Here is a 22,780-nt window from a genome sequence, read left to right as displayed (position 1 = left end):
TAAAAGTGACATGTTTAGAAGGCAGTAAACGATAGCCAGATATTAGTCTGTCAGCCTCAAAGGAAACTAAACATTCTTGAATGATTACTTGTGCAGCCCAGAGAGGGGTGGCACACAGGTGACGACTTAGTTGGGGGACTTTATTAAAAATTACAATGTCATGTGACATCATCTACTCTGCATAATAACAGGTACATATTTGTAATCATGGCAAAAAGACAAATCAAACCATACCACACAATACATGGGTAAGAGGTGCCAAGGACAGATATCCATTTGTGACTTAAATGTAGGTGCAGGTCAGTCATAATCAGTTTAGCTACGTAGTCAAAATCCCCTGAATCTATTGATATGACTCATGTGTGTCAGTATTAGAGAAAGGAAGTTATGAGTACATTTATATATTGAGGCAAATATTGAAACGTATTTCTTAGGAGTTTTTCTTCTCTCTCATAAAACCGTCAACCTAGCAGCTAATTTACGACAGGGGTGGACTTATGCGGTTTCAATGGGAAAATAGTGGTGTATATAGGGCTTGCCCTGGAGTTATGAAATCAGAATTCAACAGAGGTGTGTTTTGGATCAAACACATGAATTTTCATATTTCTACGCAAGTGTACGGTATAGAGATTTCTATTTTATGTTTTATTCTGTTATTTTAAGAAACTGTTCTGCATTTACATAATTGTATGTTTTTGGAATTATCTTTCTTTAATCTTAAACACTGTATTTTTATATATGTTAAACAATTCTTTAATAAATAATGCTTTGGGGCTCTGAGTGTACTTTTGCACGCTCGAGTATTTACATTTCCGGACACATTTTGCTACAACAGATTTTTTTGTGTTAAGTGCATAGTTTTTCTAGAATAAACTGGGACCTGAGACACTGGCAGATATATTAATTTACATATTTTTGCATAATCCGCTGGGTCGTGGAAGCATATAAATATGATTGCAATTGAGTAAGGGGTTTATATGAACTCATTGAATGTACCTTGTGCAGGAGAAAGGTAAGTTGGCTAGAGTAGCCGTGTGTATATCTAAGTCACATGCTCACTTGTGTGCTGTTCGTGACAGATGGTATATAGGGCCAGATTGAGGGGACCAGCTTGAGAGCTGTGTATTAACCCTTGTCCCCTATGCAGGTTACGTCCTCACAGGTGTGCCGTACGTGACACCCTCGTAGACAAAAAATATTTTCTGAGTTGCAGTTCTAATTAATACTAAAGGGATCTACTTATTGGTTTTAAAGTGGATTTTATGCACACATTTGTGGGTTAAATGGAACCGTGAGAGAGGGGGAAGAACTGAATGGGTAAGCATGCTTTTTCTATTTTCCATTTAGTTGAGTGCTGTTAAACATGTAGCTTGACCCCTTGAATGCCCTATGGAAAATAAATTGTACGTACTGAAGCAGGGGTGGGCAACTCCTGTCCTCAAAGGCCACCACCAGGTCAGGTTTTAAGGATATCACTGCTTCAGCACAGGTGGCTCAATCAGTGGCTCAGTCTTCGACTGTACCACCTCTGCTGAAGCAGGGATATCCTTAAAACCTGACCTGTGGGTGACCTTTAAGGACTGGAGTTGCCTACACCTATACCGAGGCCTGACACCCTGAAGGCCCCTATGACATGCCTTGTATGTCATGGCTCTCTCCTCTTTTCTAGGGTAGGCCACAATAAGGGCTCCACTGGTGCTCTGAACGGTAAAGGAGGACACTTCACTGCGGTTCCGTAGCGATCATGTGCTTACAAGATTGTGATTGGCCCAGTAGGGCAATGGCACTCCGGCACTCAAGAGGTTAACCAATTCTTATACTGATTAACTAAGTCCCACTTAACAAGATATATCCAATATAGTGTCAAGGAAAAACACACACACCACACACACACACACACACACACCACACACCACACACCACACACACACACACACACACTTTTATTGTCTTTTCTGGAGGTTGTTAAGGCCAATTATCAGAAAATATATATTTATATATAATAATCATAACATTATATCATATGTCACTTTTCTTACAATGGGACTCAAAGTGCTTCACAGTTACAATCTAACGCGCGATACAGGCTCAATCTGCCCCAACATGCTTACAATATGTTTGGTATTTGAGGCACAGGGAGATAAAGTGACTTTCCCAAGGTCACAATGAGCTGACACTGGGAATGGAGCCAGGGTCACCTCTGCTTTAAAGTCTGTGTCATTGTTTTCAGGGTCAGCGCCTTTACTCACTGAGCCATGCAGCCCAGCCCTACTAAACCTGAAAAAGGTTACAGTACATGAAATAACACATCTCCTCTTACATCGACTTCAAAACTATTTTCCTTGATGACATGCTCTGCTTCTTTTATTTATTTTAACTGTTTTATTGGAGGCTACTGCATAAGATTACAATGATTTCTTGTCTATTCACTGGATTCTGTTACAGGTATTCAAGATTGATTCCCTGCCTTGCATGGAAAATGTATTTGCACAGTTGTCAGGATGATAGACAGGGGAAGAGTGATAGGAGCAGTGATCTCTGCTTGTTATTACATACAATAGCCCAGTAGGATCCATGATCTATTGGAGAGACAAACGGTGTCCCATTCTGGAACATATTAAGTTTGTCTCCAGGACACACATGATTTCACTAGGATGTCTAACCTCATTCATAATAGATGCTAATCTTTTCAGGGCTGACTGATGACAGCACTTCCTGCCCTTCACGGAATTAGAGCTGGGTTTTATCAAAGGACTCAAACAGCCTGCTAATTAAACTAATTCCCTTCATCATGAATTATTTATTTCCATTGGTAACTGATCACTGTGACATTAATGGGTTCTGCTCAACTTGGTTCCATACTAGTATACACGATAAGTGTAATGTTTAAAAAAAAAAAAAACTTGGGATACTTTGCTTCAGGACAATCATGTCTAGCTGAAACAATTTAAGATTGTATTTCTAAATCAAGACCCTTTTACTTCTGGAGGGAGCAGCACAGCAAAAGCTTAAATAATATATATGTATTCTGTATTCTATCTATGTCCCCCTAATGGGTCATTCTTTAAAGGACATGAGCTGTTAACTTGTGACACTGCCCTTTCAGTTCACATACAGTACAGTACTTTGCTTAAGTAAAAGCCCACCTTAGTTCAAAAGTAATGCGTTACAAATCCGTCTTGCAACGAAGGGTTTAATTTGATCACATACTTAATTGCGGAAATCTACAACAGTTTTCTATTTTAGAGAAAAACTGATGTACATTTTGGGGACTCTTAGTAATGGAACCCAATGTGATTTTTTCCCACATGTTCTAGTTTAGAAAAGAGCACAAAAACTATCACTTAAATTATTTTTATTTGTTTATATTATTTTTATTTAGATTTGTTTATTTTTAATTTCATTTTTATTTTTTTTTAATTATTTTATATTTTTATTTGAAGGTATTCTTGTTTACTTGTTTTTCTATTTGATTGCTTTAATCTTTTGTGTCTCTTTATTTTATATGTATTAATTATTTTGCATCAGTTTGACAGCCACCAGATGTATGAAATATATGACGTGAGTTTCTTACGCCTGACCCTGATCTCTTGGACACAATAGTTAAAGCTATTTGGAACTTTGCTGGTGCCATTAACAGAAATAGAAAAATGAACCACATGAGTTGCACAATTGCACATGCAGATCTTTCAAACCTTACATTATAATTAGAGATGTGCGAAACTGCACAAAACAAATTAGCGACATTTTAAGCATTTTTTTCCAAAAAATTCTACACCTAGGAAACGTTTTGCCAAGCCTCAGCGCTAATAATGTCACCAAATTAGTAAGCTTTTCAGAAAAATATTTCCGGACACTGAAAAAACCCTCATACTTTCTATACCCTATTTATAGTCTCACAATTAGGTTAATCTAGCAATTTCAATATTTTTATAAATTAGCATTGTCACGTAAGGCACACCTATGAGCATGTGACCTGCATATGGGACAAAGGTTAATACACAGCTAGCAAGCTGGCCCACTTTTCACCTTCACAAAGGTCCCTCAAATTAACAATATCTCCCTTCAATAATCCCCATACACCAGGCCTGCACAACTCGTAAAGCGAGAAGGGCCGAACTGCTCCAAGGAAAAAAAAATTTGGGCCGCACGGGTAAAATCATCATCATTTTCCCCCCCCTGCACCTCCAATCACCCCCCTGCACCTCACATCACTCTCCGCCCTGCACCTCCAATCACCCCCCTGCACCTCACATCACTCTCCCCCCCTGCACCTCACATCATTTCTCCCCTCTGCACCTCACATTACTCTCCCCTCCTGCACCTCACATCACTCTCCCCTCCTGCACCTCACATCATTCTCCCCCCTTGCACCTCCAATCACCCCCCCGCACCTCCAACCACCCTCCCCTGCACCTCCAACCACCCTCCCCTGCACCTCCAACCACCCTCCCCTGCACCTCCAACCACCCTCCCCTGCACCTCCAACCACCCTCCCCTGCACCTCCAACCACCCCCCCTGCACCTCCAACCACCCCCCCTGCACCTCCAATGACCCCCCCTGCACCTCCAATGACCCCCCCTGCACCTCCAATGACCCCCCCTGCACCTCCAATGACCCCCCCTGCACCTCCAATGACCCCCCCTGCACCTCCAATGACCCCCCCTGCACCTCCAATGACCCCCCCTGCACCTCCAATGACCCCCCACTTCACCTCCAATGACCCCCACTTCACCTCCAATGACCCCCACTTCACCTCCAATGACCCCCCCTGCACCTCCAATCACCCCTGCACCTCACCTCCCCTGCACCTTACCTCCCCTGCAACTCACCTCACCTCCCCTGCACCTCACCTCCCCTGCACCTCACCTCCCCTGCACCTCACCTCCCCTGCACCTCACCCCCCCTTCACCTCACCCCCCCTTCACCTCAACCCCCCCTTCATCTCACTCCTCCTTCACCTCACTCTCCACTTCACCTCACCCACCTGCACCTCACCCCCTGCACCTCACCTCAATGCACCTCACCTCACCTCAATGGACCTCACCTCACCCCCCTGCACATATCCACGTTGGGATCAGGGGGGGGAGCGGCCGCAGAAGAGCTCAGCTGGCTGTGACTTCCCCCTCGGTCCCACGTTGTGAGCGGGGGGGGGGGAGAGGGAGCAGGGAGGGGGGAGCGGTCCCTGCGCATGCGCGCTGGGACCTCGGGGAATCACCGCCATTTTTAATTATTTTTTTTTTAAATTTATTTATTTATTAAACTGGCGCCTGGCCGGACTCATCGCGGGCCGCACAGAGAGGCCAGGCGGGCCGCATGCGGCCCGCGGGCCGTATGTTGTGCAGGCCTGCCATACACCATCTGTCACAAACAGCACACAAGTGAGCACGTGACTTAGATAAGGTTTGGCCTCAACATATAAAACACACTCAAAACTTCCCTTCTCTAAGGCTTTGGTCCCGCTGCATCCAGCGGCGCGCGCGGCCGCGTGCGCGTTACTCACCTGCAGGGGTTTCCTCCCGAGCCGGTCCCAGTCCCCCTCGCTGCACGGCTCACAACGTGCTGTGACGCCTCAGCCGCCAGGGGATGCAAGAGAATTGCGATCCCGAGCAGTGACGCGTCACGTGGTGCGCTGGTGAGCCTATCAGCGGCAGGGGCGGGAGCTGGAGCTGTCAGCCTCCAAAAGGTAAGAGGTAAGAGAGGTGTGTGTGTGTCGATGGAGGGATCAGCTGTGAAGGCATGTGTAGGGGGGGAGCTGCTTACCTTTCAGCCGGCAGTAGCACCCTCCTGCAGCCCGACCCCTGCTGCAGCCATCCGCTGGGCGGGGGGGTGGGGTGTATAGGACAGGAGCTGTGGAGGGGGGGAGTAGCACTCCGCTCAAACCACACCCCCCCCCCCCCCGGCCGCCGTTCCCGCTCCCTACAGACCGCAGAAAGCCTCAAGTGCCTCTCGGTGGTAACCGCTATGGTAATTAAGGGGTTAACCACTCCCGCTACCCACCAGAGAGGCCTAACCACCCACCCTGGGGCAACGAACCCCTTCATCCAATCCCTCTACCCCCAAGGAACATTAAAATACAACAATCCTTGTACTGTATTGTTGAAGGACCTTTTCATTTGACTGGATATAGATCCAATGTTGGTCTTTCTCCCTCCTAATAGAGATAAATGAGAATTTTAATCCTAATAGAGGTATATAAGTATTTTATCTGGTAGTGTTAGGACCTGTGAACAGGGTCTGCCTTGTCGTGGTTCACAGGCTTACAATGCTTTGGCCAAAGGGTTAAACAAAATTACCCCTTTTCAAGAGAATATATAAGTATTTTACTGTGTATTTTTGTCATATTGGATGTAGCATTGGGCTTCTCTGTCGCTTGTATACATTTGCCACGCTCAATAGCTCTCCTTTATGACACTTATATACATATATATATTTTGTGGGGGCTCAGGGGTTTATAAAAAGAGCTTGCTGGGGTTCTGTGTGTTGTTTAACTTATCTATAGCCCGAAAGGGGCATAGATAAACACATTGGCAGTCAAAGGGCATTTAAAAAAAAATCCGCAATAAAATACAATCAATGTTTTTCGTACCTTTGATTTCTTCACCCTCCAAATCCGACTCCAGCAGCAACCTCTTGACCATCGACACAATGCTCCTCAAAAGCCGATGGTCCTCCGGCAAGTTATTTTCTTCTTTCTTCCTTCTGTTCTTTTTTTCCAGTCTTCTCTTTCTTTGTAATCCAATGGGGCAGATGATCGTCTTCTTGGGCTCAAATGAGACAGGACAGGCCTCATATAAGGCCTGTGATGTAAAATTTGAGTGTCAAATGGTACAACCCCAATTCGATTAACTGGTGTACCATGTGACAGGTTTTATTTATTTATTTATTTTAAAGGATGTGACACCAGGGAAGCCAGCCAATCAGGAATGCAAATGTTTGAAGTTGATTTAGTGGTATCCAGATTTTCCATGTACTGTAGTCCCAACATTGTTATTATCATTTTTTTAAATCATTTTATATGCCATTGTTAGCATGTTTTATGCAATTTTATATGGATTTATATTAGGAGTTGGCCTCTGGAGGAAGTCTCACACTCTCGCAGACTTCCTTCACTACAAATTTATGCTATCCTGTTTCAACTCTGCCCTCTCGCAAGCTAAACAAGCCTACTTTTCTGCACTAATCAACATGCACAAGTCTAACCCACGCCGACTGTTCTCTGTCTTTGATACTCTACTCAAACCACCCTCAGCTGCCTCTCCTTCCTCCATCTCCGCTCAGGACTTTGCTGACTATTTTAAGGAAAAGGTGGAATCCATACGGCAGAACATCCCCTCTGTTTCTTCCTCCCATCCTACACCTCTTCCTAACTCTCCTCCTGCCTACCTTGACTCTTTTTCCTCTGTCTCAGAGGAGGATGTGTCGCTGTTGATCGCCTCTTCTCCCTCTACCACTTGCCCTCTCGACCCCATTCCCTCCCATCTCCTAAAACCTCTTGCTCCTACTATAATCCCTACACTCACACACATTTTTAACTCCTCCCTCTGCTCTGGAACCTTTCCATCCTCCTTCAAACATGCAATCGTCATACCATTACTCAAAAACAGCAAGCTTAACCCTACCTGTCTTTCTAACTATCGACCTGTCTCCCTCCTGCCTTTTGCCTCTAAACTCCTTGAACGTCTTGTATTCTCTCGCTTGCTCCATTTTCTCAACACCTATTCTCTCCTAGACCCTCTACAATCTGGCTTCTGCACTGCTCACTCCACGGAAACAGCCCTCACTAAAATAACTGACGACCTCCATGCTGCCAAAGACAGAGGTCATTACACTCTGCTCATATTACTCGACCTCTCTGCAGCATTTGACACCGTGGACCACCCTCTTCTCCTTCATATTCTCCATACTCTTGGTATTCAGAACAAAGCTCTATCCTGGATCTCATCCTACCTCTCCCATCGTACTTTCAGTGTCTCTTCTGCTAGCACCTCCTCCTCCTCTATTGATCTCTCTGTGGGGGTACCCCAGGGCTCTGTCCTGGGACCTCTTCTCTTTTCTCTGTACACACTCTCTCTAGGTGACCTAATAACATCTTTTGGGTTTAAATATCACCTCTATGCTGACGACACACAAATATACTTTTCAACACCCGACCTTACACCTGCTGTACAAACCAAAGTTTCTGAATGTCTCTCTGCTATATCATCCTGGATGGCCCTCCGACGCCTTAAACTCAACATGGCTAAAACAGAGCTCCTCATACTTCCTCCCAAACCTGGCCCTACTACCTCCTTCCACATTACTGTTGGAACTACGATCATTCACACAGTAGCCCAAGCACGCTGCCTAGGGGTCACACTCGACTCCTCTCTCACATTCGCCCCTCACATTCAAAACATTTCTAAAACTTGTCGCTTTTTCCTCCGCAATATAACAAAGATACGCCCTTTCCTCTGTTGCTCGACTGCTAAAACTCTGACTCAGGCCCTCATTCTCTCCCGTCTTGATTACTGTAACTTCCTGCTGTCCGGCCTTCCTGCCTCTCATCTGTCTCCCCTACAATCTATCCTAAATGCTGCTGCCAGAATCACTCTACTCTTTCCTAGATCTGTCTCAGCATCTCCCCTCATGAAATCCCTGTCCTGGCTTCCGATCTCACACTCCATTCTTCTCCTTACTTTTAAAGCTTTACACTCTTCTGCCCCTCCTTACATCTCAGCCCTAATTTCTCGCTATGCACCATCCCGACTCTTGCGTTCTGCTCAAGGATGTCTTCTTTCTACCCCCTTTGTATCTAAAGCCCTCTCCCGCCTTAAACCTTTTTCACTGACTGCCCCACACCTCTGGAATGCCCTTCCCCTTAGTACCCGACTAACACCCTCTCTATCCACCTTTAAGACCCACCTTAAGACACACTTGCTTAAAGAAGCATATGTAGATATTCTGAACACATGATACATATAGCTTGGCCCCCTGCAGACGCACTTACCAAAACTCCCTCCTACTGTCTCTGTACGTTCTCCCTACCTACCAATTAGACTGTAAGCTCCTCGGGGCAGGGACTCCTCTTCCTTAATGTTACTTTAATGTCTAAAGCACTTATTCCCATGATCTGTTATTTATATTATCTGTTATTTATTTGATTACCACATGTATTACTACTGTGAAGCGCTATGTACATTAATGGCGCTATATAAATAAAGACATACAATACAATACATCCATCAATCATTGATGCGCACTAATTCCTTCTATTGTTCATCAGGGAACTTTAGAATCAGAATTAGTATTTCTAAGATGGATGTGCTACATTTATGCAATTTTATGTTGTACACTGGCGACACACTTTATTCGAGCTTGGCTAGTCCCACGAATTCGGGTATACCCGGGTGTATTGAGGTTTGTGACTGTTTTCTGCCCGAGTGCATTGAGTTATTTTCCAAGCAGGGATTGAAGCATTTTATTCCCGCTGGCTGCAATACTGCACAGTATATATATATATATACTGCATTACAATTCATGAATTTATGCCATCTGGTAGACACGCGAAGCATTGCAGCCTATTAAATCCTAATCATTATCATTTAACAGATCAGCCGCCCATCAGCCAGGCATGAACCCAGGCTGGGAAGGCAAATGCAACGGGGCTTGTCAGAGGTGAGGAGTGGCGCATTCCAGGTATCTGCCAGGTACATACCGGGTATTTGCTCGAATAAAGTGTGTCGGTGCAGTACATTGTATTCACAGCTTTATAGCGTCATGCTATATATATTTGTATCCAGTTCCCTTCCCTGTGTAAGAGGGAGTAATGGGTTAATGAACGTTTTAAGCTTTAAATAGCCAACAGAGACTTTAGGGCTACAATTACCCCTGAGGAAGTGACAAAGCCCATCACGAAACGCGTAGGGTGGAGCTTACACCGTTCATGAGTACTGAGGTGGAGCCTGCAGCATACCAGTGATGTCATTGGGGGAGGATTCTGCTTGAGTCACGGCCATGAGGAGAAGAGACAGGAGTGAGACACCAACCCCAGCTGCTAGATGCCGTGCTCCAGGAACTCAGGCTGCGGACGGCATCCTTTTACTTTGCAATGAGACCTGACACATTGTAAGTGTATATTTGATCCTGTGCATTTAATAAATGTTTAAATTGTACTACGCAATGTACTTTTCGTTTATCCATGGATAACTCGCCTGTTGGAGACTGCGTTGGATCCGAGGATATAGCCGACTGACTGATACAGTTACTGGATTGGTCCAAAGAAACAATCATTGCTTTTGATTCGCCTGTATGCTGTAAGTAGGCATTTGTACTGTGCAATGCGCTATGGCGAAATACTGTGCAATGGTTTGTTCTCTTTGTATTCCCACACAGAACCATCGTCATCTGAAGGAACTATTTGGAATTGCAATTGAAACTCAGAACTAGTTTTTAACCATGCAAACTGGTATTATTGTTGTTTTATTGCACCAGGGACTTGGTTCTCTTTGTTTCGTATCTGTTGTAACAAGTTTTGGGAAGACTTGTTTTTCTTGTCCCGTAGGGTGCAATTCCTAATTGAGGATTGGATTTACTCTCTGCCAATTAGGAATAGTCTTGTCTGTAGTTTAGCTGCCATTTCAGTTTTTTCCACTTCAATCATGATATCATTGTCTGCCTAGATATTGTGTTGTCAGTTGTAGCACAGACGTTCTATCATTATTATTTAATTGATATTATTGCCTTTTCACTAGTACAGTAGGTACTATCGACTTACAGGTATATTATTTTAGGTGGAGCGCTTTTCTGTATGCTTTAATAGTAGTTTTGTATAATTGTATTTTTGGTACTTGTTTTTTTTAGGTTGCCCATTGACTGCGATAGTGGCAAACCATGCTCATATTATGGGCATGGTTTACCACTGTGCCAATCAATGGGTAGAGGGGGTGGAGGGTGGGGGTAGTTGCCCCAGGGAGGGTGTTAGACATCCCGGGTGGGTAGCGGGGGAAGGGGGGTTAACCCCTTAATTACTATAGCGGTTACTAACCACTAAGGTGATTAAGGGGTTAGTGGCCATTAGTTTGTATTTTGATTGTAATGTTGCTGACCGTGGAGAATGGGGAGGAAGACGAGGACAGCCTTCATACTGGCAAGTGCAAGTAGAACTTTTATTTACTTTATGCTGGCTGGATAATGTTTTATTTTTAATGGGCAAATGAGCTATTATCCAGATCTGGATAATGGGGTATTTGCCCATTACTGTACTGTATGTGTTAGGGGGGGGAGGAGTTGTTGGGGGTAGAGTGGGTGGGTAGTATGGTGCTCATTCATTGCTATTGGGGTTATCTTTGCTCCCATTGAGGGCATTGGTGACCACAGTGGCAAATATTGAGTGTATTGTGTTTTAATGTTTATTGTGGGTAGAAGGGGTGGGTGAAAGGGGGTATTTGGCACATCGTGGGTGTTTATGCCTACATGGTGGGTAAGCGGGAGGGGTTAACCCCTTCATTACCTTTTGCAGTAGTAACCGCTAAGGTAATGAAGGGGTTAACTCCTCCCGCAAGGCCTACACACCCACCATGGGCCTAATACCACCTTCACACACCCCCACTACTTGCAATAAACCAGGCACTGGTATTTAACCTATTCATTGCCTTAGCGGTTTGCCTCAAAGGTAATAAAGCTGCCTGTAAATTTATTTTTATTACATAGGATGGAAGCAGAGGGTCTCCGGAGCTGGTATTAATGCATATCAACTTCGGAGACTCCCGACTTCAATCCAATGCAATAAAAATACATTTCATCTTCTAAGACCTACCCTTGAGGTGGCGAGATGAAATTTGCGAGTTGCCTGCTAGTTGAGAGCCTCGATGATCTCATCGGCGCTACTAGAATGGGTGATTTCATCAAAAATGTGAGTTGGAGCTCTTGCTCGGTGTGCTTGAGAACGAGCGCACTTACCAAACGATTTTGGCATGTTATCGGAGCTTTCTGAAAAGCAACACTGCCAAATCATTCGGGACATGCTCAAAATCCTTGATGAGTTAGTTATCAAAGTTTGTAGAATAGACCCCTTAGTATGTACAGCTCATGACGTCACTGTAAGGATCCATGAGGCACCGCGCGGTCGGCGTACGCAAAATGTACCCTCCATACATCCAGATACCAGCATCACTCCCAAACCTCAACCTGGAGCCTGTTATCATCATAGGAGCGCGCAGACCTAAAGGCCAACTCTGCTGGCCCCGCCTCCCGGTTGCGTCCACGTGATGACGTCATTAGCACACAGCGCGTGTGCAGCACGCACCTGTATCACATTAAATATATAAATCAGGAAAACTCTGCACACCTGCCTGCTGCAGCGGAGCATCCTATCAGAACCTGCTCAGTGACACGCCTCCTGTGTGATTCATCACAGCTTCCTGAAAATACTCAGCAGAGCCAGAGGCTCATCGGCTGAGCATAATCTCTGTTTGTGTGTGTGGCTCTCCATAGTCTGTTCTGTTCCAGCCTTCTCTGCCTTGCCTTGTTACCTGACCCTGCTTGCCTTCGGACTCTGCTCTTCTCCTGACCCGGCTTCGTTTCACCATCCGCATCTCTCCATCCCTGACCTTGGCTTACGCTCGACGACCGCACCTCTCCAATCCTGACCTCGGCTAAAGCACCCACAACGATCCGTACCCCTCCACTACTGACCCCATCAAATATCACGACCATTCTCACCTCTACTACCCTGACCTGGCTACCTCGACTACTCTACACTCCAGATGCGCCCACGCAGCTGTGGGTTGGCATTCTATATATTACCCCACCTCAGCAACATGGTCCCATCTTGTTTGTGGTGAGCACACCGTCACATGATATTCTCAATTTTAATAAAGTCTCCAACTAAGTCATGATCTGTGGGTCCCTTCTCTCTGGGATGCACCAGTAATCATTCACGAACGTTTATACTTTTCTTTGAGGCTGACAGAGTACTCTCTGGTTATCGTTTATGGCCTTCTTAGCAACATTTCACTTATAGTGGGCCATCCGTGACAGGTCCTCCCAATTAAGTCCTCTTTGAAGACCATCACCACTATGAGCATATTGTTTCACTATGTGTAATGCTGTGTTCACTACAAAAGCACATTGCAACATTAATTAGAAGACAAGTATGCAGTAACGTTAGTTACTAACATAACATAAGTGAGAAGAAGATATTTTAAACACAAAGTTATGCAACAAAATAGCTATCTACATGGTTCTATCCCCATGTATGTAAGTATTAGTCAGCAGACTCGTGCTTCTGAGGAAACTATTTTTTACTTTCTGGCCCTCCCTAAGATGGGGAAGAATGTGACCTTGTCAACCACTGATGGTGACATCATTAAACTGCACTGTATTTACTGCTTTGCTGCCCTATGTGGTTGCAACTTCCCTTCAGCCAAGAAAAATATAATTTGTGAGCACATTCACATGGCTCAGACAGGTCTGCAACCCTGCTTTTCACCATTATCTCCTAACATACAGTGCGTCCATTGCAGATAGGGATTCTGGGAAATGACATGCAAATGAGCACACAGTGGCACCTTTGCACCTTATCGATTTTAACATGGACCCCTAAAAGCTTATGCCTGCTGTATTACACAGCTTTTCAGCACAGCATGGGTTAAAGAAGTGTATAGCCAGTAAACCTACTCACAGAGACAGCTATTTTGACCTTTTGGGTCTCATAAGTGTGAGGCTGATTATACTGGCCTTGCAATGTGAAGCTGGGATAGGTTTCAACCACACATTAAACAAGTTTTAGTGGGTAAAAAAGTGATAAAAACCCTCCACCTCCCTTTAATAATTTTCATACTGGTGGACAGTTTTGTTAGGGGTACAAACAGTCATACATTGGCAGACAGCTTAAGTTTTCTTTTACAAAAGAAATCCACCAAATGTTAAACTTACGTCAACTCCATCCAGCTTGTCGACAAAGCTGCTGCTAACAGATTGCAGGGCATCCTGTGGCCATGCGTGAAACCAATCTATTGCTGTGCAATTCACAAGCGCTGGAAATTTTCTTCCACGTGCCCTTAATGTGAAACCAACCGGCGAGAAACACAAGACAACCTACAAAAGAAACATGTTTACGAAAAGTTTAGAGAAACACCTTAGATTCCATGTGACAAAGTATAAGAGAAAATAACACGATATTAGTTTAACCCGATAGCAAACTAACAATGGTCAATTACGAACGAGAACAAAATAAAATAATTACCAATATTGTACGTACAAAAGGGCCAATCTATACATTCAGTAAACAAGATGTTTTTGTTAGGAAATTGTTAGCCAGTCAACACTGAAGGATAAAGATACCCCCAATTTATTTATGATTTAACACACAGCCATTTCTCATTATTAGTAAGCATGGGCACCCGTTTTGGTTCAATAAAATGTTTGTGCGTTGGTGTTGCCATAACTGGATTGGTTTGTATCTGTAAACAAAAATGGAAAAAAAACTGAAAATAAGCAGGAAACGTTTAAAAATAATAATAATAATTTAAAATGTGAAAGTGTGCAGAAGTATGAGTTTTTTTGTTCTCCAACCAAAAGTTTGGCCAGTTGATTAATTTTCTTTAAAAAAAGGAGAAGAATTCAAACTTTTATGGGTTTTGTCTCGTATTTTGCTTGGATTACAAAAACTGTTCCGAACATCCGAAGTACTTCGACATTTGCGAAGTTTGGATTTCTAGCTTAATTATTACTGTATCGATTGGTATAAAAAGGCCATGCTAAATACTATTTAATTCAGGAAATGTTCCAAGATGGACACAAGTCTTGGCATACTATACTCACATTACTTTATACATAATAGATGTATATTTTATTTATTGTGGAATATTGCAAACTGTGAGAAAATCTGGAGAAATATAGTACACTTGAGATATTAGATTGAGAGTGTACATACTTTGGGAAGCTAGGAAACATCTCAATAAAACAATTTTCCCTATACGAATATTTGACTCTATAAGCTGCACTTTAAGAGCAGCGACAAGATAAAAAGCTGAAGGCAAGACTTCGGGAGGTTATTATGCTACCATCCCCTCCCCCACATTTCTCACACTTTCATGGTTTCCTGTGAACTCCACACAGTGGGAACAGTTCAAACTTCAAACCACATCTTGATAAAGGGAAGTAAAAAGTGGTACTAATAGGTGCCAGAACCATGAAAATAGGGAACCTCCATACATCGATTCTATTTTCTCATTCCTTTGCTGCCACTGCAAGGAATTCTGAACAAAAGACTGTAAAGGAGCCAACTGGGCAACATATACCATATACTGTAAAATGCATGCACTCTAAATGTGCTACATTCATTGCAAGCAAACGGCATGTAGGGTAATAGAACTAATCTGAAGTGCACAATGATTTGTTTGAAGATGAATCTCCATTGGACATGTGAACATAATTGGGATTATTACTTTTTGAAGAGCTGCTTTCTTTGTTTCACCCTGTCTGTTGGATTTTTTTGTGTCATTTACTACTGTAAGCTTTATTTCCATCCATAAATTTACTATACCTCCAGTACGTTGTGGTTGCTTTTAATAGACAAACATTATAGCTCTTAAGAGATGTACACAAATGAATATATAAATGTAGCCGAATGTGCTAGAAGTAACAGATGAGTAGTTGATCTATTAACAGGTATCGCAAATCATGCTTCCCCAGGATCAATATAACTAGAACGTTGCTTTAAATAAGTACTTCAATATAAATTGCTATGAGACTGGTAACTCCCACCAGTTGTGTTTGCTTTGTTCATAAGTAATTTGTGTAGTTTCTTTCAAATGCTACATTGCGTATTGGTGATTGCTTCTAATTAAGATATTGTACCCAGGGGCAACTTTAAAGCCATCCTCCTTAGCAAACTGTAGCACCATAGGGGGCTGCTCTGAATCACCCTTAGGCTTAATTCACACTTAAAACAGTATTTGATCTCCTATGAGGCACAAACATTTATACTATGGTTTACTTTAAAGATTAAAATGTTACCAAGTAATACAGTACAGTATGATAATGAGTAGCAACCAATGAATACAGAGAAAAAGGTCTTTATGCTAGTGATATTTTAATAACAAATAAGTTAAGGCAATGTAAGTATAACCCCTACAAAGTTAAGAAAAAATTGCAGCCATAAAGTAATATAATCATATACATCAATCCCCCTTAAGCCATGGCTTTTACATTCTTATCCTAATGAGAACTGCTTTGGAAATAGCATTTTTTTTTTTAAATTAAAATGGGTTTAGGAAAAAGAATTGCAATTGCACCAGTTAATATTAATGGGCCTTTGTGCTCGATTTGATTTAATTTTAGAAAGTGTTATGGGAAATGGTTTAGTAAAACAACAAGAGGTGTTACAAATAGACTTGCAATCATACATTTGTGTTGTGTGGGTCAATGAAACTTGTCTAGGCAAATAACCTTTCACCAACTGTATCTCACCTTTGTGGTAGAACAGATATAATTACCCTCTCAAGGAAAGCCTAGGTAGCCTCACTGCCAAAGGGTTAATAAAAAAAAGACCACGTACAACATCCATACTCACCGTTGAAACCAATACATTGTGGTAATCCTATGGGCCGAAGCCCAAATATATATTGTATATATACTGTATATGTAACATCGCCGGAAGAAGAGATCAGTGTATCTCGAAAGCTCGCACAAATAAAAGCATTTCGTTAGCCACAGAACGGTATTGAGTATTTGTTTTTGAATATATATATATTATAGCTCTCTCTGTATGTATATGTATATGTATGTCTATATGTATATGTATGTGTGTGTGTATATGTCTATATGTATATGTATGTGTGTGTATATGTATATATGTATATATATATATATATATATATATATATATATACCATACGATACCGGTTGCAACACGACATCAAGGGACAGCACGCAGGTAAGTAAATCAAAAATGTTCTATATTTGATAGAAGACACAAAAACCGACGTTTCGGTCCCCCAGTGGGACCTTTCTCAAGGTGGTGCAATTGAATGCAGTGCACAATACATATATATACCCCAAACCCCAGTGCAATTCAACAAAACCAATCACAGTTAATAAGCCTCACCTGCCTATGTAACATGCATCCACAGTATCAGCAGGTAAAGAGCGTCCATTTTGAATATATTAACGCTATATTTGTTTACCTGATATGTGTTTAGGCATGCGCAAAAGGCTCAGGAATTGCATAATGTTTTATTCCCTCACATTTTTTTGCACATTTACGGTGAGCACATCAGGTGTTTCACATGTTTCGCTTAACTTGCAGTTACAATGTGTATTTTGCACGTCCCTGAAATAGTTAATCTATCCAGGTATCAGCTCCAGATCAGTTTAGCCCATGCGCACTCTCTCCGGTTATCCAAGATATCGCTGGGTCTGGCAGACTTATATAGTCTCTCAGCAGTAACATTATGCATTTCCTGAGCCTTTTGCGCATGCCTAAACACATATCAGGTAAACAAATATAGAGTTAATATATTCAAAATGGACGCTCTTTACCTGCTGATACTGTGGATGCATGTCACATAGGCAGGTGAGGCTAATTAACTGTGATTGGTTTTGTTGAATTGCACTGGGGTTTGGGGTATATATATGTATTGTGCACTGCATTCAATTGCACCACCTTGAGAAAGGTCCCACTGGGGGACCGAAACGTCGGTTTTTGTGTCTTCTATCAAATATAGAACATTTTTGATTTACTTACCTGCGTGCTGTCCCTTGATGTCGTGTTGCAACCGGTATCGTATGGTCTGTTATTGCTTTATGGGATAAGCACCAAAACTTATTTACTTGCATATGGTGTGCCGGCTGTGCATTGGATTCTATATATATATATATATATATATATATATACACATACACACACATATACAGGCATACCCCACTTTAAGGACACTCACTTTAAGTACACTCGCGAGTAAGGACATATCTCCCAATAGGAAAACGCCAGCTAACGCATGCGCCTGTCAGCACGTCCTGAAAAGCAATACCGGCTCCCTACCTGTACCGAAGCTGTGCGCATGCGGGAGACTATAGAACCTGTTACAAATGCGTTATTTACATCAGTTATGCACATATATGACAATTGTAGTACAGTACATGCATCGATAAGGGGAAAAAAGGTAGTGCTTCACTTTAAGTACATTTTCGCTTTACATACATGCTCTGGACCCATTGCGTACATTAATGTGGTGTATGTATATATATATATATATATATATATATATATATATATATATATATATATATATATATATATATATATATATATATATATATATATATATTTATATTCTATATATTTATATTTATTTTTAAGGGACAAGCACCAGGCCTTATTATTATCTTTACTAGGAGTGCTGATTCATATATATGAAGCGCTGTGTGCTGGGCGATAATGGGGAAAATAGGGTTGCAGACCTGTCTAAGACATGCAAATGAACATACAGTAATATTTACAGTTGCTTTATGCTTTACTGTGGAGGGTTTTTGTCACGTTTTTTACCCATCATAACCTTAATAATTGTGGTGAATATCTAGCCTAGTCTCAAACCAGCTTAGCCAGCACAACCAACCTCACACTGATGATACTCATCAAGGTTGAAACATGTCTGTGAGTGGGTTTACTGACTTTGCATCTCATCCCAGCCTCTGTCTAAAAGCTGTGTTTAAAACAGTATGCATTGGCTTGAGGATTTGCTTGTGTAATACGAGCTTGAGACAAAAGGTGGCACTGTGTGCTCCTTTGCATGTCATTTCCCAGAATCCCTTGCTGCAGTGGAAGCGCTGTGTGCTGGGCGATAATGGGGAAAGATAGGGTTGCAGACCTGTCTAAGACATGCAAATGAACATACAGTAATATTTACAGTTGCTTTATGCTTTACTGTGGAGGGTTTTTGTCACTTTTTGTTACCCACCATAACCTTAATAATTGTGGTGTGTGTGTGTGTGTATATGTGTATATATATATACATATGCAAATATAGCTGCATGCTCAGTAATGAAAAGTTCAGTCCGCGCTCTGAAGAAGTTTACTTTGTTAAACGAAACGCGTCGCGACTGTTGTGGCTGGCGGTTTTACTACCCACCACTAGTACACACTCAAGTGTACCGTTCCTGCTTATTTCCGATCGTTTCTATGCTATCAAAAACGGACAGGCATCCTAAGGACACCTATTGAAGGCCCCGGTTCCTGCACATGTGTGCTACACTCTGCACCACGCTACCACACGTGGAGGACAGGAGAGTGAACAGAGACAGCCCCAGCGCGCGGGTCTGATCTCTCAGAACTGAGATTACCCTTCATACTTCCTATGTGATGCCCTACTCCTGTGATAGACACCAGAATCGGGGATTATTAAAGAAATTTTATATGTAAGTTACTAATTTTATTATTTGTTGCTAATACAATATCTATCTCTCATCTTGGTGCGCTTTTGTGTTTTTTCTTGTATAGCTGCATGCTCATCTGCATGTCTTAGGCAGATCTGCAACCCCGCCTTTCCCCATTATCACCCAGCATACAGCACTTCCACTGCAGCAAGGGATTCTGGGAAATGACATGCAAATGAGCACACAGTGTCACTTTTTGCCTCAATAACCATCTTTAACATGGTTCCCTATAGGCTTAAGCTTGCTGCATGGTCACAGCTTTGAGCACAGCCAGGGTTAATATATATATATATGTGTGTGTGTGTGTGTGTATATATATATATATATATATATATATATACATGTGTGTGTGTATATATATATATATATATATATATATATATATATATGTGTGCGTGTGTGTGTATATATATATGTGTGTGTGTGTGTGTGTGTGTGTGTGTGTGTGTGTGTGTGTGTGTGTGTGTGTATATATATATATATATATATATATATATATATATATATATATATATAGGTGTGTATATATATATATATATATATATATATATATATATATATATATATATATATATATAGGTGTATATAATATATATATATATATGTGTGTGTGTATATATGTGTGTATATATATATATATATATTTATAGCAGAAAATAGCCATGTTAGTCCAGTTGCGATAATGCAGAATAAATGAGTTCTTCAGTATTAGGTGATACCTTTTTTATTGGACTAACAATTTATGTAAAAAAAAAAAAAGAAAAGAAAATACGTGCGCCTATCGATTGGTCCGTGAAATACTCAACTGACTGAAAAATAAATTGAATGATAAATTGAAAGTGCAATTAAAGAAGTATATAAATTAAACCTTATACATATAAACACTTTAAAACAATAAATGGTGATGTGACATGAACCATTCAGGAACCTGTAGGGTCTGGCTCTAACTCCGATGTAAACATTTAATACAAAAAAGGCCTATAGTGCCAAAAACCCAAATAAATATGCAGCTTCCAATGCAAGGGACCCAAGTCCTTGCTAAGATATGAGAAGTAAGGAACAGAAAAAAATGGGAAGCGCAAATAATTGGGATAAGGCCTGATGAAGCCACGGTACGTGGTAAAACGCATAGGAGGAGGAGCCTAAGGGGTCTGAAGCTTCTATTCTCGTATTGTCCTGCTGTCCGGTTGTCTGCTGCAGTGCTCTGTGTGTGGGTGGAATACCCGAGGAACTGACGTTGCATCAGCCTCATATGGGCCTGCTCGCTGCCTGGAGAATCATCAAGCGGCTCCTGTGGTTAGCCGGGAAGGGTTGGTGCGTCACGTCCGGCCGTGACGTCATACCCGGAAACACGGCAGGCTGGGAGTTGTTCCGCTCCGTGCTCGAGCCTTGAAGGAGCGTGGAGCCTGTGAAACGTGTGAGTTTCTTTGGAGGAAGATAAAGAAGAGCCGCCCCTACCAAACGGGTTGAAGCTTGGGTGAGCAGAATCTACAGGGGCTCATTAACGGCCCTTCACCACTCTTGTTGACCTTATTGTCTGCATAACTGGTGGACGCTATAACCTCTGAGGCTCCCACTTTCCTTTGGAACCACACCTCTGCACTATAATTTGGGCCCGAGTCTGTTTAGACAAACAGGGGCCCTGAGTGTTCTACACATATGCACTGCTCACCACCTGGACACCAATCTGCAGAGACTTTTTATTATTAATTTTGATGCAACTGTATTTATTATTTGTTTTTTTATTAATATAAAGTGGCTTTTTTGCCTTATCCCAATTATTTGCGCTTCCCATTTTTTTCTTTTCCTAACAATTTATGTAATAGGACAAGCTTTCGAGAGTTATCCTCTTCTTCAGGTCAAGCAATACTGAATTACAAAGGATTCAATGGCTAAAACAGTGTAGAGAGAGAAAAAAAACAGATATGGACTGTAGATAAGATAGGGTACACAGAACTCAGGTATTGAACTCAGAATGATAAGATTCTTTGACACCAAAACCAAAGGACTTAATGCGGACATGGGTTTTCTCACACCCTATCAAAATTGTTTGTAATTATCCTGCTTGCCTCTATTCTTATCCACACTTTCTCTCCCCCCCAGCATCCATCCCCCTCCCCACATTTCCTTGTCACCGTCCCCTGGCTTCAAACACTTTTAACACCCTACCTTATCTACAGTCCATATCTGTTGGGTTTTTTTTCTTTCTCTACACTGTTTTAGCCATTGAATCCTTTGTATATCAGTATTGCTGACCTGAAGAAGAGAGGATAATTCTCGAAAGCTTGTCCTATGACATAAATTGTTAGTCCAATAAAAAAGGTATCACCTAATACTGAAGAACTCATTTATTCTGCAATATATATATATATATATATATATATATATATATATATATACACACACACACACACACACACACACACACACACACACACACACACACACACATACATACATACATACAGACGCTTGCAGACAGACAGGGGACACCAACCAGTCTAATAGGTATGTTCCTGATGTTGAAACCCTGTGTATAAGACTGAATCTGGCCTTGTTGAATTGATATATAAGTATGTTCCTGATGTTGAAACCCTGTGTATAAGACTGAATCTGGCCTTGTTGAATTGATATATAAGTATGTTCCTGATGTTGAAACCCTGTGTATAAGACTGAATCTGGCCTTGTTGAATTGATATATAAGTATGTTCCTGATGTTGAAACCCTGTGTATAAGACTGAATCTGGCCTTGTTGAATTGATATATAAGTATGTTCCTGATGTTGAAACCCTGTGTATAAGACTGAATCTGGCCTTGTTGAATTGATATATAAGTATGTTCCTGATGTTGAAACCCTGTGTATAAGACTGAATCTGGCCTTGTTGAATTGATATATAAGTATGTTCCTGATGTTGAAACCCTGTGTATAAGACTGAATCTGGCCTTGTTGAATTGATATATAAGTATGTTCCTGATGTTGAAACCCTGTGTATAAGACTGAATCTGGCCTTGTTGAATTGATATATAAGTATGTTCCTGATGTTGAAACCCTGTGTATAAGACTGAATCTGGCCTTGTTGAATTGATATATAAGTATGTTCCTGATGTTGAAACCCTGTGTATAAGACTGAATCTGGCCTTGTTGAATTGATATATAAGTATGTTCCTGATGTTGAAACCCTGTGTATAAGACTGAATCTGGCCTTGTTGAATTGATATATAAGTATGTTCCTGATGTTGAAACCCTGTGTATAAGACTGAATCTGGCCTTGTTGAATTGATATATAAGTTAGTATGTTTGAATGTAAAAAGTATTTTTTTTTTTTTTCCTCTTAACTCTGTGCTGTTAATTGAACAAAT

General features: G+C 41.7%; 1 protein-coding gene across 1 annotated transcript in view; it reads right to left on the bottom strand.

Annotated features, from left to right (window-relative positions):
- The window catches only part of LOC142499998 (dynein axonemal heavy chain 11-like), a 362,984-nt gene that overhangs the window by 116,996 nt on the left and 223,208 nt on the right, over positions 1–22,780 (bottom strand). The window contains exon 55 of the mRNA XM_075610053.1: positions 13,919–14,080. Within this exon, the coding sequence (XP_075466168.1) occupies positions 13,919–14,080 (162 nt within the window). The remainder of the gene's footprint in view (positions 1–13,918; positions 14,081–22,780) is intronic.

The sequence above is a fragment of the Ascaphus truei genome, chromosome 7 (genome assembly GCF_040206685.1).
Source record: "Ascaphus truei isolate aAscTru1 chromosome 7, aAscTru1.hap1, whole genome shotgun sequence".
In the NCBI taxonomy this organism is placed as follows: domain Eukaryota; kingdom Metazoa; phylum Chordata; class Amphibia; order Anura; family Ascaphidae; genus Ascaphus; species Ascaphus truei.
Note: the sequence above shows the minus strand (reverse complement) of the source record. Positions and strands in the feature narration are given on the sequence as shown.